Source organism: Nannospalax galili, unplaced genomic scaffold, assembly GCF_000622305.1.
Source record: "Nannospalax galili isolate Female #2095 unplaced genomic scaffold, S.galili_v1.0 scaffold330, whole genome shotgun sequence".
In the NCBI taxonomy this organism is placed as follows: Eukaryota; Metazoa; Chordata; class Mammalia; order Rodentia; family Spalacidae; genus Nannospalax; species Nannospalax galili.
In genome coordinates, this window is record NW_008329640.1 from 232589 (window position 1) to 246276 (window position 13688).

Here is a 13688-nt window from a genome sequence, read left to right on the forward strand (position 1 = left end):
TATATGGTTGCAAAGTCTGAAAATTTATTACTCCCTCTGGAATTTTCAAAGCTATTCACATTTGATCATCACAGCTGTGATGCTTGAGAGAAGAATGAAATCTTGTAAACCTTATAGACTTTCATTCTACTGTTTATAGGGATACTTCAAATGCAGGCTGAGCATTGTGATTTTCTGGCAATTATCTGGTGGCACACAGCTCTGGCCAATGTCAAGGTGACTTTGTCAATGCCCAGCATAGAAAAAGTGGGTCATGATCAGTTTTCTGCTAATAGCTTATAAACAATTCCAAATGGATTTGCAGAACACTGTGAACTCTTTCTTGCCGATAACAATTCAGACTGGGGCCAAAGATAAGAGAATGCACATTATTCTTGGAACTACTTTCCTCTTGGATCTTTCTCCCTTCTTAGAACAGTTTGGTTGTAGTAGCTAAAGATAATGGCAGTGTTTGTGAAAGATGCTTGTAGCTCACATTTTCTTTCTGTCCTGAATGAGGACCAAGGAACTTGACTATAGACTAAGTTCTCTTATCCCATTTTAAATCCTGACCCAACAGTGTAGTTACCCTCTGATACTGGAATTATTAGAAGTCCCTACAAAGCACTGAGTTTTCAGATTGGTGGTAGAAGACTTACCTAATTCACACAAAGCTCTGTGTTTGATCCCTACCAACACACAAAAAGTTCCTATGTCATTACTGAGGACATCCCTGTAATAATACTCACAGGGAATCCAATCAAGCCCACCCCTCTACATCTTCTCCAATATGTAGAGTATAAGCTTCAGGCCAAGGTCCTCAAGGTGACAAATGTCATACCTCTGACTGACAACATAGTTTATGAGACCTGGAATTATTTCCTGTTCTTATGTGATTACTCTTCAACGCATAGTTTTTTTTTTAATCTAATTTATTTATTTTTATTTTTAAAAATATTTTATTATTTTTATTTTATGTGTGTATTTTTCCTGCATGTGTGTAAGTGCATCTGTATTGTACAAAGCCTGAAGAGGCCAGAAGAGGGTGTCTGATCCTCGGGAACTGGAGTTATTGATGGTTGTTAGCTGCCATGTTGGTGCTGGGAACTGAACCTGTGTCCTCTGCAAATTCTTGATGCTCCTCTTATTGACAATTAGGATTTATATTCTCCCTGAAATTGTGAAAGCCATGGAAGCATAGAGAAATAGGGTAAGGTATGACTAACAGAGGCCCAGTGTTTAGACTCAGGCTATGAGAAACTGGCAACCTCTGCTTCCTCCCCTTAAAACATTTCGTGGGAGCCCTGAGTCCAGCCACTCTGGTGAATAGTTCCTAGGAAGAGGGACATGGCACAAATAAACACAGTCTTTTCAAAGTTAACTCACCCAGGGACAAGCCATGTGAGGGAAGAGACCTATTAGATCACAGCAGCCCAAGTGGACCCAGGGAACCCCAAAACGGAAACAGAATTGCTCCAGTGTAGCCTGAACAAGGATCTAACTCTGAATTGTGAGCTCTAATGGCAAAGTTATTTTTAGCCTTAAAGTTGTGGGAAAGGATTTGTTCTCAATAATAACTTAAAACCCATATTTTCTATCCAAGGTTACTTTGCTAATATGAGAATGAGCTAGACTTCATACCCAGAGTATCCAGCTCAAGTTCATGCACAGAGTAGCTAAATTATAGCCACACCAGTAGAAAAAGATTTTTCTGCATCACCCTGACCGCTCTAGAAGGAATTCTTTCACAGCTATTATACTTCCAGTTATTAAGTGGTTACAAGATAGAGATAAAAGCCCATCTTATTTTCTAATTTACTCAGTACCTATTGAATACCTACTAAGTGCCAGACTTTTATTTCAGAATTATTCTGTATCCACCTGCCATCTCAATGTGCACTTGAGGTTTTTTTCTTCCTAAATTGAGGGGAGCATCTTGAGACACTCTTTTAAATACAAGGTCAAGATTCATTGCTTGGGCACAATAGCTGTGAGTAATTTAACATAGTCTATGCCATTCAGAAGCAATTCTGTACTTACATCTGTAACAGACTGGAATATCACAGAGATCAAAGCACCAATTACTTCCAGGAGACTGGAGCATTAGAGAGCTATAGCAACTCAGAAACGATTTGTTCACATTCACACACAGTTAAGAGCAGCACTAAAAGCACTTACAGTTTTCCTTTGATCTGATGTGAACACTAGCTGAGGTCCCTCAGAAATGAACTGCACAAAACGAAGTTTTCTCAGCTTATGCTTTATGAAGGAATGGGGATTTTTTGACTAGTGACATTTTTTATACTTGTGGTCACACATGCTTAATTGTTTTTCTCTTAGAAGAGTCTCATTTTAGGACAAATATGCTTTAATGATATTATCAAAGCAAAAGAGGACAGAGGAGAGCATCATTTGTAGGACAGTCTGAGATTTCACATGGATGAAAGATTGAATGGTGAATATGAAATTTAATATTTCCCCCTTTTTTTCTATTCTCAAGTATTCCCCCCAAAGATTAAAGCTTTATGAATTCTCTTTATCCAAGAAAATTGGCTGGATCACACATACATTTGAAGCATTTGAAACTCCGGGGTAGTCCCTTCCTCACTCAATATGTCCAGAGTCCAAGACCTGTCCTAAACTTTTAGGTAGGCTTGATGTGATCTATAGAAAACATTTGAGACCAGAACAGGCTTGAAGATGAGGTTTGTGTGTTTATGAAGCACTGGGCAAAGTTCTTATGAATAGTTGCAAGAACAAAACCATCTCAGATCAGCCACAGTGTATTTCCTCAAGTTTCTCTTTAAAGAAAACACTAGGCTTTTGTATTATTTGGTCCAGTCTAATCAATTCTGTAAAGCTGATGGCTTTTCTCCAAGAGCAAGTATTTACACACCCTTAAAAATAAAGAGTGTCAACAGATTTATAACTCATCTTTATAGCCTTGGTGTAAGTGAAAGGAAAGACTCATAAAGATGTGATCCAATTATTGCTGGACTCAAACAAAAAAAGAGAGAGAAGTGAAATAGCATAGCAGAGGAAAGCTGGAGGGAAGGGCTTTCCCTGGTGCTTACTTCCTCCAAGAGACCTCCAGGCGTCGGGGAAAATCACTTGCAAGATGTTGTACACCTTGAAATCTACTCTTTCCCAAATCCCTGGATGTCTTAGACTGCAGAGTTTAGGAACTCATCCAATCTGCCACCGTTTACATATTTGCTGCAGGAGGAAAAGCCAGACTGACAATGACCATGAATTGAGGCCATTCCCTGAGTCCTGTGTAACATTAAATCCTCCTATGGTCAGTGAAGATTTGGCCCTAAACGGACTAGGGGATCAGCCATTCCTACAGAGAAAAGCCATTTGCTCTTGTACTTCCCACAGAGTTAGAAGAATATATTCTGACAGAAACAAAACAGGTCTGCCAAGACCTGTGGAAACAGAACTATCCTTTTACCAGCAGTAGACAGATCTACACTTCAGCTATAGAGAGTCATAATAGAAATATATATTGCCTTTTATCTTCTTCTCAGTGAGTGGGGTGAGGTGTCAGGAGTGATTGCTGTAATATCAGCACAGAGGTGCTATTTTTCTCTCGTAAGCATGTGCATAGGTATGCATGGAACAGCACCTGTGACTATAGGACTGCTCTGCTGGTCAGCCTCTTAGCAGGCTTGGAAAACACATGAAATTGGCTGATAACATCAGCAGTACCTACAGCTTAAATTATTCCTAGGGAGTCAGAAAGGAGCTGTCTGGATTTCTACACAAAGCAAAGGAGTAAAGGAATACAAGGCGCCTACCTATTGCAGAAAAACTTAATTCAGAAAAATGAGAACACATGGTGAGGTTTAAATGATGATCCACTTTAAATGTACAATGTCCACTGGAGTCAATGAAAAGGTAACATCAGAGAATCCATTGAGCTATTGGATAACATGTTAAAATGGAGAAACAGAAGAGACAAGTACTGATCCACTGAATTTTCGACAGTACTAACTGTGCTAGGGGTAATTTCCCCACAAGCAATTAAAATGTCTTATTTGATGCCAGAGCATTTAAGGCTAATAACTCGATTAACCTCCTACCCCCTTCTAACTAGATTTATGAACTACCAAGAGACTCAGCAAAGTATTAAGCTTTAACTTGGACATAATTACTCTAAAGTGGAAAAATAAAACCTTACCACAAAACTAAGAACTTTATGCCTAGCTAAATTCAAACCTTCACATTTCTAATGTGATTAGTATGTTACTCTGATATAAAGTAAACAAGATGAACCAAAGAATAAGAAATGACTAATCAAGGCTTTATGTCAGTCAACAAAAGACCATGTTCAAGAAGGAGTGGTTGAACTTTTAGTTTCAAATACCTTTGACTTAATGATACCCATTGGTTTCAATAATGAACAATTCATTTTCTAACAAAGCCATCTGGAGGATGTGAGCAGAATTGAACTAGGGTACAGACTCGCTTGTGATAACACATTTTCCTTTTTCCCTTCCTATTTGAAAAGAAAAGGTAGTGAAATGACAGGAGGAAATATTTTATAATAAAGTAGAGTCCATCGCTTATTTTGAATAACAGTTTTCCTATTCAGTGATAAATGTAAGGAATAACACCCCCAGAGTGTCACAATACTATTATAATTCCATTAGCAGTGATGTCATCTTTCTCTAGTCCTAGATTTCATGACTGTGAGCATCTGTAGGCATCTCCCTGCAAACATAGTAATTTAAGTTCTTTAGCTACCTAGAACGCTGACCATGATAGTAATGTGCCAAAGTCAAAAATGAGGAAGCAGTTAGCCCCAGGGAGAAGGCTTACCTGAATGCTGGCTGTAGAGCGGTTCTTGCGGGTGGTTGTAGTACCCATTGTGGTAGTGGTTTCCATGACAGTGGTAGACATTTCAGGTGGCATGGAGGTTGTCTGTGTGGTTCCCAAGACTGATGGGACTTCTCCCACTAGCCGGACACTTCCATTGATTTTAATATTAGGGTTGTTCTCGGCTGCCATGTTCAGTACTTTTAAACCGTCATAATAGAGCCCAGAGAGTTGGCCTTGGAAGAGGCGTCCTTTGTCTTTTCCTCCGATGGCTATTTGCGCCTGGGTGTTGAAGATGGTTAACTGCCGGCCTAGTGGATTGGGTGGGGGAAATAGTGTTATTTCCATGTATTCTTCTCTCCTTGCCTTACCTACTCTGAGTGGACCAAGTATCAAAACAGCCTTCCCTGAGCAACTGAAGTGGACAAAACATACAACAAAAATTCACTATGATCATTGGTGAGTAGCGTTCCATGATAATTATCTCTTCCACTGTGTAGCTGAAAATCCCAAGTAAAATGAATACACTTTATTCTAAAAAAGAAGAAATCTTTGTTCAGTGATGAGAGGTATCTGTTTTCTTAGACTAGACATGTAATCGAGGATAACAGAAATATCCAAATCAGATCAAGGTCATAATGAATTGCCTAGTGCTCTGGTTTTCAACTACAAATTAACATAATGACAGCATGAAAGAATGATATATGGCAAACAAAAACTCAAGGAGGTGACGGAGAACACTGAATTTACACATTAGATACAGTAATTAAATTAAATTTACTAAAATTAAACTTCAATTAAGAGGCTTGATTCTTTGCATGTTTAGAAAATGGACATTCTAGTCACCAGGTACATAGTTTTCTATAAATCCTCACAGTGAATAAAATCTATGACATGTACTGTTTAGCAGCAACTTCCCAGATAAATTTCTCTAATAATCTGGAGGTAGGTATGATCAGTTAACTAATTTATTTCCAAATAAAATATGGAAAGTAATTAGGGATTAATAAAGCTCCCAGACTAGGAGTTGGGTGATGGGGATGAGGTAATGTTAAAATGAATTTAAGAAGGTATAGGGAAGACTAATCAGAATATCAATAAATAAAATTAATCAATAAAATGAATCTTAAAAGGAAGGTGAATACTAATGAAGACAACTCATAAAACTCCTTAAGTGATGTAGAGATATGTTAATAAAGTAAAAAATATCAATGGTTCATCTTATTTGGTCCTTTCATTTGGGGGTCGTTTATACCTCTATGGAGAGAACAGTATCAGAATAAAATGATGGCAGAGTAATTTAGAACAATGTAACTCAACTAGCCTTGTTCTCAGCCATTTTTATTTTTTGGTGCCAACATCAAACTAGTCTTTCAAGGGGAAAAGAATAAACAGTTTTTTAAAATTCATTATAATTTATAATGGCAGCAACATGCCAAGGCCTGTCTTAGTGCTATCACTTCAGATGGCTTCCTTCTGCTTCCCATCTAAGGAGAGGAAAGAAAATTACCCATAGAATTAAAGTATCCATTCTGAGGTTTGCATTAGCAAGTGATCAACAGTTCTGCTAATTCTTTACCTGGTCACCTGAATTATTTTAACCATAAATAACTATAAATAATATTCTGCCATTCTTGCTTACTAATAAACTAGATAGGCTTTCCCCTCCATCCTCTAACTCCATAAGTAGAAGTGTGTTGTGGTGTTTGGGTTCTTAACCTCTGTCACTATCACAGGATCCTCAAGGCTAGGTAATACACAGCTCATCTCGGATTTCTGGAGTATAACCTGAGATTCTGTCTCAGTGTACACTACTGAAAGACATGGACAGTAAATAGAAACTGGAATGTTCAGAAGGGGGGGCATTTAAGACAAGTGTCAACTTTACTAACTGGACACTTCTCAAGAGCTTATTCTTTGAAAGACTTATAAGTGTCTGGACCATACAAAAGGGATCTCTTGGCTTTGATGACAACAGACTTCTCTAGATTCTGAGGATGCAATCGAATAGATCTAAGACCAATTTCTTTAGCTTCCTGTGAATAGGCATCATTTGATGTTTGCATAGTTTTGGCCTCTTTCTTCTTTACATTAGTTGCAGCCCCAAGTTCAATGCACAGTAATGCAGGGTGATGGCTAGGGGTGGGGAGCCTTACAGTAAAAATGGAATGATATATGGGGAGATTAATCTTTGCTTTACTGCATGTCAGCATTTACAGTAGCCTAACATTTTAATTTAGAAAAGGCTACCTAGTAGGAGATTTCTAGTGTAAAAGTTTAGTGTCTTACGCTAGACAGCCCTTATGTAAAATTATCTCTACCATACGCACAACTGTTGCCCTTTGTATTATCTCTCTCTTTAGCCTTCTCTCCCCTTCCTCCTCCTCCTCTCTCTTTCTATTTTCTATGTAGCTCAGCATTGGTGATGAGTTAATGAGCCTGAGTAACCTGGATTACGTGTAGATTTTATATGCTAATGTCTTTGAAGGTGCTTCACAACAATAGTCTTTTACAATGGTTCTTGTCTTACTTTCCTATTAATATTCATTCTACCACAGCTTAAGAAGTGGAAATATGGTCAGAGAAAATTGAAATTAAAACTGAAATACACTGGCTGGAAATGATGGATCCCCTTCATTCCATTTGCTATAGCTCACTCCATAAATTGGTCATTGTTTATGCAAGACTGACCCAAGAATCAGGGAAGGCAAGACATGTTTGGGGGCTATCAGATTAAAATGTTGTTTATTCTTGGCTTTAACTGATTTGCCAGAAACATCTGACCACTGACTTCTTGGAATCAATTCAGTGGTAGATGAGATAGCAAAATGGGTTATCCATATGGTAATTTTTCTTCATGCCATAGGAAGTGTTTGGGTTTCTGTTACTTATGGCCAGATTTGCTTTCCTTTTGTTTCACAACCTTTTCCTAGCCCTTTGCATTTGGTCTGTGTGGCTAATAGCAGAGCTAGCAATCATTAGAAGAGAACCCTCTCAGCTCCCTCCCATCCCTGCCTGTGACTGGTCTTAGCCGTCTTAGCGTCTTAGCGTCTTAGCCTTAGCCGTGTAGGAGGTCATCAACAAGGAGGAAACAGTATCACTGCCCTCCCTAGAAAGGATGTGGAGGATTGACTGGGGAAAGTTTCATTTTGATCACTTGCCCAAGATCTCTCAATTCAATGCCAGATAGCATTTCTCATCCCTTCTATGGTTAGTTATGTTTCATGCTTTTGGGAATAAGTCATCACTATATATAAGTGTGCACTTAAATATATATACATAGTAAATATACATTATACATATATTTTTTGAATTCTGAGAATTGCTCAGTAATATGAAATTTGATGAGAACAAGCTATGAGATTCATAGCTTGTAACTTTTGGTTCTGTTTCAGGTATGCATCCTTTTGGAAGCCATCATTTGTTTCCTCATTTGAACATCAAGTTTGCATATGCTTAAATTAAATCTTTGCACGTCTCCAGCCAGTGTTGCACAAAGACTAATTAATTAAATCTCAGAACACCCTGGGGGAATTGGCAGTATTTTTTCTTCTCTCCTCATATGGGAAATCTGAAACATAAAGAGGTTAAGTGGATTGTCAAAGGTCAGAAAGTCAGTCAGTAGACAGAGCCAGAAAACAAACTGGGGACTGCTGTGACCCAGCTCTGCTCCCCTGTGACAGAAATAACTCCAGAGAGACAGTAGATGTACTTCCAAATACAACTGCTTAATCGTCCTTCTATCTTTTTACCCTTTATACTCATCATCCTTACAAGGTCTTTCGGTTTAAATTTTTTGTTTTATTTGAAAGGGAAGTTAGCTAGACAGAGGAAGAGGTAAAGCAAATAGATGCTACTCACCCAAATTACATAAAATAATTTCAGTAAAACAATACAAAAATAATCTCATAGTTTGCAAACAAGTTTTTCAATAACATATACATATATAAACATATATACTTAATAAAGAAGCCAGGACACCTCCCTCCATCCCATCTCAACCATGCCTCCCCGATCCCAAACTTTAACTCGTGTATCTGAGGGCATCTTTCTATATGAAAGCCAGCTGATAACGAAGCTGTTTAGAAGGAAAACTAAAAGCCTACTAATCGCTTTGTAATGGTTTATACAAATGAAAATGCCTGGCATGCTATTGAACTTAGACTTCAAAAGGCAATGGAATAAAATAAAACATTATTAACATAAAATTGAAAGAAACACAAAAGTTCTCTCAGGCACATGAGACTCAGACATGCATCTATTTCTCTCCTTTTTATTAAAAGTGAGGCAATCACTGTCTTTAATGTTAAAGGGACTTTATGAGCTGTTGATTACTAAACAAAATTATTTGCTTTTTAGAGTTATTCTTAATTTATTTTTAATTAGACCACATATGTTGAAAACAGGGCAAACAGTTAAGACTTGGTAAGAATTTTCCATGCTTAACAGTCTGAATGTTTTCACCCAGCTTTAACCTTCATGTAGTTCTCCTTCATCTCTTAAGTTGTATACTATGTAATTATATACCCCAATTGTTCCTCATATGTAATTAAATCAAATCTTATCAAAATTCAAGGTCTTATTTGAGGTCTTAAGACGTGAGTAGATTATACTGGCTCAAGAAAGAATAGAATTCATAGCTTCTTGGGGATCAATTTTCTTCATTAAAAAGCTTTTGTATTTAGTAACCAAAAGAAACCACACAGAAAATTCTACCATGAGTTATAACTGTTGCCTTATTTTTATTCATAGAGTGGTTGTTTCTGTCAGCAAATCAGAACCTGCTGTTTTGCTTTTTGTGAGACTTTTTCCTTTCCAACTGATTGTCTTAGCAGCTTACACGTTTTGCATAAAACATTAATGAAATACACAAGGGTATCACACAACCAAAGTGTACAATAAGTTTGTTTTGTTTTAGTTTCCTGCAGCAACTAGACAGTAATTAAACTCTTACAGAAACCTTTGCTTCTGTTGGTTTGAATTTAGAGGCAAAATCCATTCTTTCTCATCTTTTGTTTAAAAACAAATGTTAACACACATTGCTTCCTTTATAACATTTGTTTTAAGCAGTTTAAGCTACAAGAGTTGATCTATTTTTTGGTTTCTTGGTTTGGTTAACCACATTCCAGACAGTAAAGCCAAAACAGCCTCAAGCCATAAGTTTAACAAGTATTTTTGAAACTTCTTTAGAAAGCTTTGGTGTGAGAGGAATTTAAAACAAATTAACAAATAATGTCATGCAGTGGTTAAATTGCCATAATCCATTTCTTTCTTTCTCTTTTTTTAGAGGTTCCTGGAATTCCTTGTTTGTGGCTGTCATGCTGACAGCAGGCTAGATGTTAGTCCCTTTAACTGTGTTTTAATGGCGATGTATTATAGCATGATTTATCAACATATGGCAGGTGGAAGCTGACACAAATTATAATGAAAATTAAAACAGTCATTTATGCAGCAGGCGATTATCATTTAAGGAACATTTATTTGCAGGCTTTAAAAATGAGGGTTTAGAATCAAATGATTTTAAAATGAAAGTTTTAACGACGGTTACCTTTCTCTTGCAGCCACTCTTCTACGGGCCGGTTATATTTGAAGGGGATTTTCTGTTTTACCATTTGGAAGCGTTCATTATCAGTGTTGCCTTTAAAGTTTAAAAAACAGCTTAAAGAACAATCTGAAAAGTCAATAAGTCATTAAAAACACATCCCAGGTGTTCATTTTGTTTTATGACGTTTTTAGAGATAGATATCAATTTATCTTTAGTAGAGGTGGAGTTGAAGTCGCTCTAACCTGAGGTGACAGGTTTGAAGTCAGGTTGGTATTGGCTATGCAATGCTCCACTAGGTTTGGGCCATGTGGTGTGGGATGTGGATCAGTAAGAGTTCTGGTCATTTACAGAAGTGTGTTTACTTTCACCCTGTCTCCGCCTCATCCCAACTACCCCTTGGTTGGTCCCAATGAGACTCAAAGATCTCACTGACTCCTAATTCTGCTACTACATCAATTTCACAATGCAAAGGGAACCTTAGTTCTATGTTATGCGTGTTCCGCTATCCTGCTAGTTGATTCTCACCAGAGGCGCAGAGCTACACCCTTCCTTCTGGTCTCAAGAATTCCCATTTGCTGTGTACTTTGACAAAGGGACACCAAAGATGGCCGAGACCCTGCTGGCTACAGGAGACTAGAGATAATTCTGCTCTTTGGTTTTAGCTTTTGTTTCTTTGATTATGGGTTTCTTTGAGAGAGAGTCTAGTCCAGGTTAGCCTCAAACTCAAGGCACCCTTATGGCTTTAGCCTCCTGGATGCTGGAATGCAGGGGAATCTTATTCTAAAAGACATTGCACTATCTGTGTAAAATACGTAGAAAAGTACAGTTGACAGTATAGGTTTTAAAAAAATCTCCACCTTTTTTCTAGGTTTTCTCCACATTTAAAAAAAGAATGGACCCACAAAAACATAGCTAGAGGCTCATAAGTTATAAAGTGGTATACCATTTACAGGCCTTTGAGCATATGCATTTTATTATTGCTAATACATGTTGGCTGGACTGTTCTTTCTCTTTTGCTTTCTTCTCTCTCGCTCACTCTCTTTCTTTTCTGAGAGGTCCTTCCTGAAAAAAAACATTCATTCATAAAGCCTGTCAGGGATATTTCTCCCAAGCATGAAACATCTAATTAGTTTAGGGCCCAAACATCATGTTTTAAGTGCTAGTGTACCCCCTCATCCTTTCATAACTGTTATTAGCACTCCTGGATGGTTTCTCTAATTAGGAAAGACTCGGAGAGTGATGTTGTAGAGATACACCCCTAATGACTATGCTTCAAATAACAAAATAATGAAGGCATGCTTTGGGAACTGTTCTAGCTCATCAGCCAACCTCTCATTGATTTAGCAGAAACTAGTGCATTGTAATTCATCACTTTTGATTCAGAGCCCTATATTAACACTTAAGGAACTCCATTCCAAATTACTAATATTAAAAAATGAAATAAAAATCTCAAACAGGTGGCTCAGAAACAAATTACAGAGAGTTCTGAAAGCCAGAGAGAATATTAGGCTCTAGACCTAGACAGCATCAGACCAAGTGGATAGAAGCATGGGGTAGCATTTCAATCACAGAGCCATTACTAGGAAGGAATTGTCACTGGCTGAAGAGTCCACATGTGACTAATTAGAACCTGCCTCCCATATGGGTGGTAGAAGAATTAGATGGAAACCAGGTAGAAATATTGGGGAGAGTCTTTCACATTGGCTTCTCTGGTGAAGGAATTATCCTAAAACCCTGATCCATTTTTCCGCTTCTAGAATTTAGACAAATATAGCTGTGGATCTGCTTCCAGCCCACACCACAGATTTCTATCTGGCTATCATTAAGTATAACTATTAACATATCAAAGGACATTTGTAGCTCTTTTGTAGCAGACTTTTCCATCATGCTTAAGGTCCCTGGCTGTTCCTTAATACTGAAAAACAAAAAAATCATCAAAAGATAAAGTGAATAAAGGAAACTGAACAGAAAGAAAACTAGCTTTGGATTGGCATGGATAAGCCAAACTTCTTATCCACATAATATTATAGAGAAAAAAATGGTAGGAGATGACAAGCAAGGAAGAAAGAAACAGGAAACAACATAATTTCTTGCTGTCTCCTTAAAAGTCATAGAGAAGGAAGTTAGTTTAACCAATTGATATAACTGTCAATTACTGATAATTATGATAATTCTTAGTAGTGAGGGTATTCAGAATTCTATTATTCTAAAATAAAGTTGGATAAATTCTCATATGTCTTCAGAGAAAAGGAGTATGCACCTTTTTGAAAAGAATCCACATTCCTAACTCTGACAGGAATGATGAGGTGGTAGCTCACTGAGCAACGGCAACCGAATTGTGCCAGATTAACCTTCAATTAACTTAGTTACTTTGGATTTTCTGCATTTGTTATCATTATTGATTCTAACATAAATATAGTAAACATTTTCTTTCTACTCACTGGGGAATGAATCAGTGAAATCAACAACAAATATAAAACTATATAATCTTAGTAACATGAGGGGAAAATTCAGAAATAATCAAAATTCCAAATTGCCAGTGTTCTATAGACACCAAATTAACTGACTAATTAATTATTTGACTGTATTGTTCTGCTTCCTCCAAATACATAGGGTTCTTAGATCTCCTAAAGATCCCCCCACCCACCATCCACTCCCTTTTAAATATAAAGCATCATAGCAGAAGTCATAAAAAGAGGAAATTGTATTAAAGATATGTGTGATAGGAGAAAAACATAGCCAAGAGTCAACCGGGGACCTTTCTGAGAATATGAAAAGACAGAGTCCATTCTCCTCCACCTCAGCTTTAAAGACATTTAGAAATGTGTTTTAAGTTTGGCACATCAGACTGATGGCATCCGGTGCTGAGGATAGTGATCTTGCAGTTAGAAATTGTAAGAAATGGAAGACCATTTGGAAAACCACATTGGTTTAAGTTACCACATTAGTCTTGTTCTTAGTCTCTTTTCATACCCTTGTTGGTTTTTATTTTAATTTATCTCAAACACTAGTAAAACTGGTTTAGAAACATGTGCATGAGAATGAGTTCATTTGCCCCAGGTACTGATCCCTAGATTGACTGAAGGGCAGTCAACTGTCTCTATAAGAATTCATACACAGGACTACCCTGAAAGTTGCACAAACCTCATTAAGTTCATATATATTCTTATTAAATCAATGGTAACATTTAGTTGTACATTTAATATATAAGCAGCATGTTCATTTTTCAGCAAAATAATACTCTATTCAAGATAGCATAGTCATATGAATATGGATATCATAATGTCATTTACTTAAAGCATAGTTACTTGAAATAGAATGCGTGTATTTTTATAGAATTAGT

At 37.2% G+C, this 13688-nt stretch overlaps 1 protein-coding gene across 13 annotated transcripts in view; it reads right to left on the reverse strand.

The window, feature by feature from the left end:
• Nrxn3 (neurexin 3) overlaps positions 1 to 13688 on the reverse strand; it is a 1763451-nt gene that overhangs the window by 159660 nt on the left and 1590103 nt on the right. For 10 of the 13 annotated variants that reach the window (XR_003850606.1, XR_003850607.1, XR_003850605.1 and 7 more), the window contains 2 exons: positions 10349 to 10438; positions 4804 to 5111 (listed from right to left, as the gene is read on the reverse strand). Coding sequence is in view for 9 of the 13 variants with exons in the window: in XM_008839710.2 (XP_008837932.1) it covers positions 4804 to 5111; positions 10349 to 10438 (398 nt within the window). In the remaining 4 variants the exon portion in view is untranslated. The remainder of the gene's footprint in view (positions 1 to 4803; positions 5112 to 10348; positions 10439 to 13688) is intronic. The other 3 variants (XR_003850608.1, XM_029566897.1, XM_008839794.3) reach the window with 1 other exon arrangement.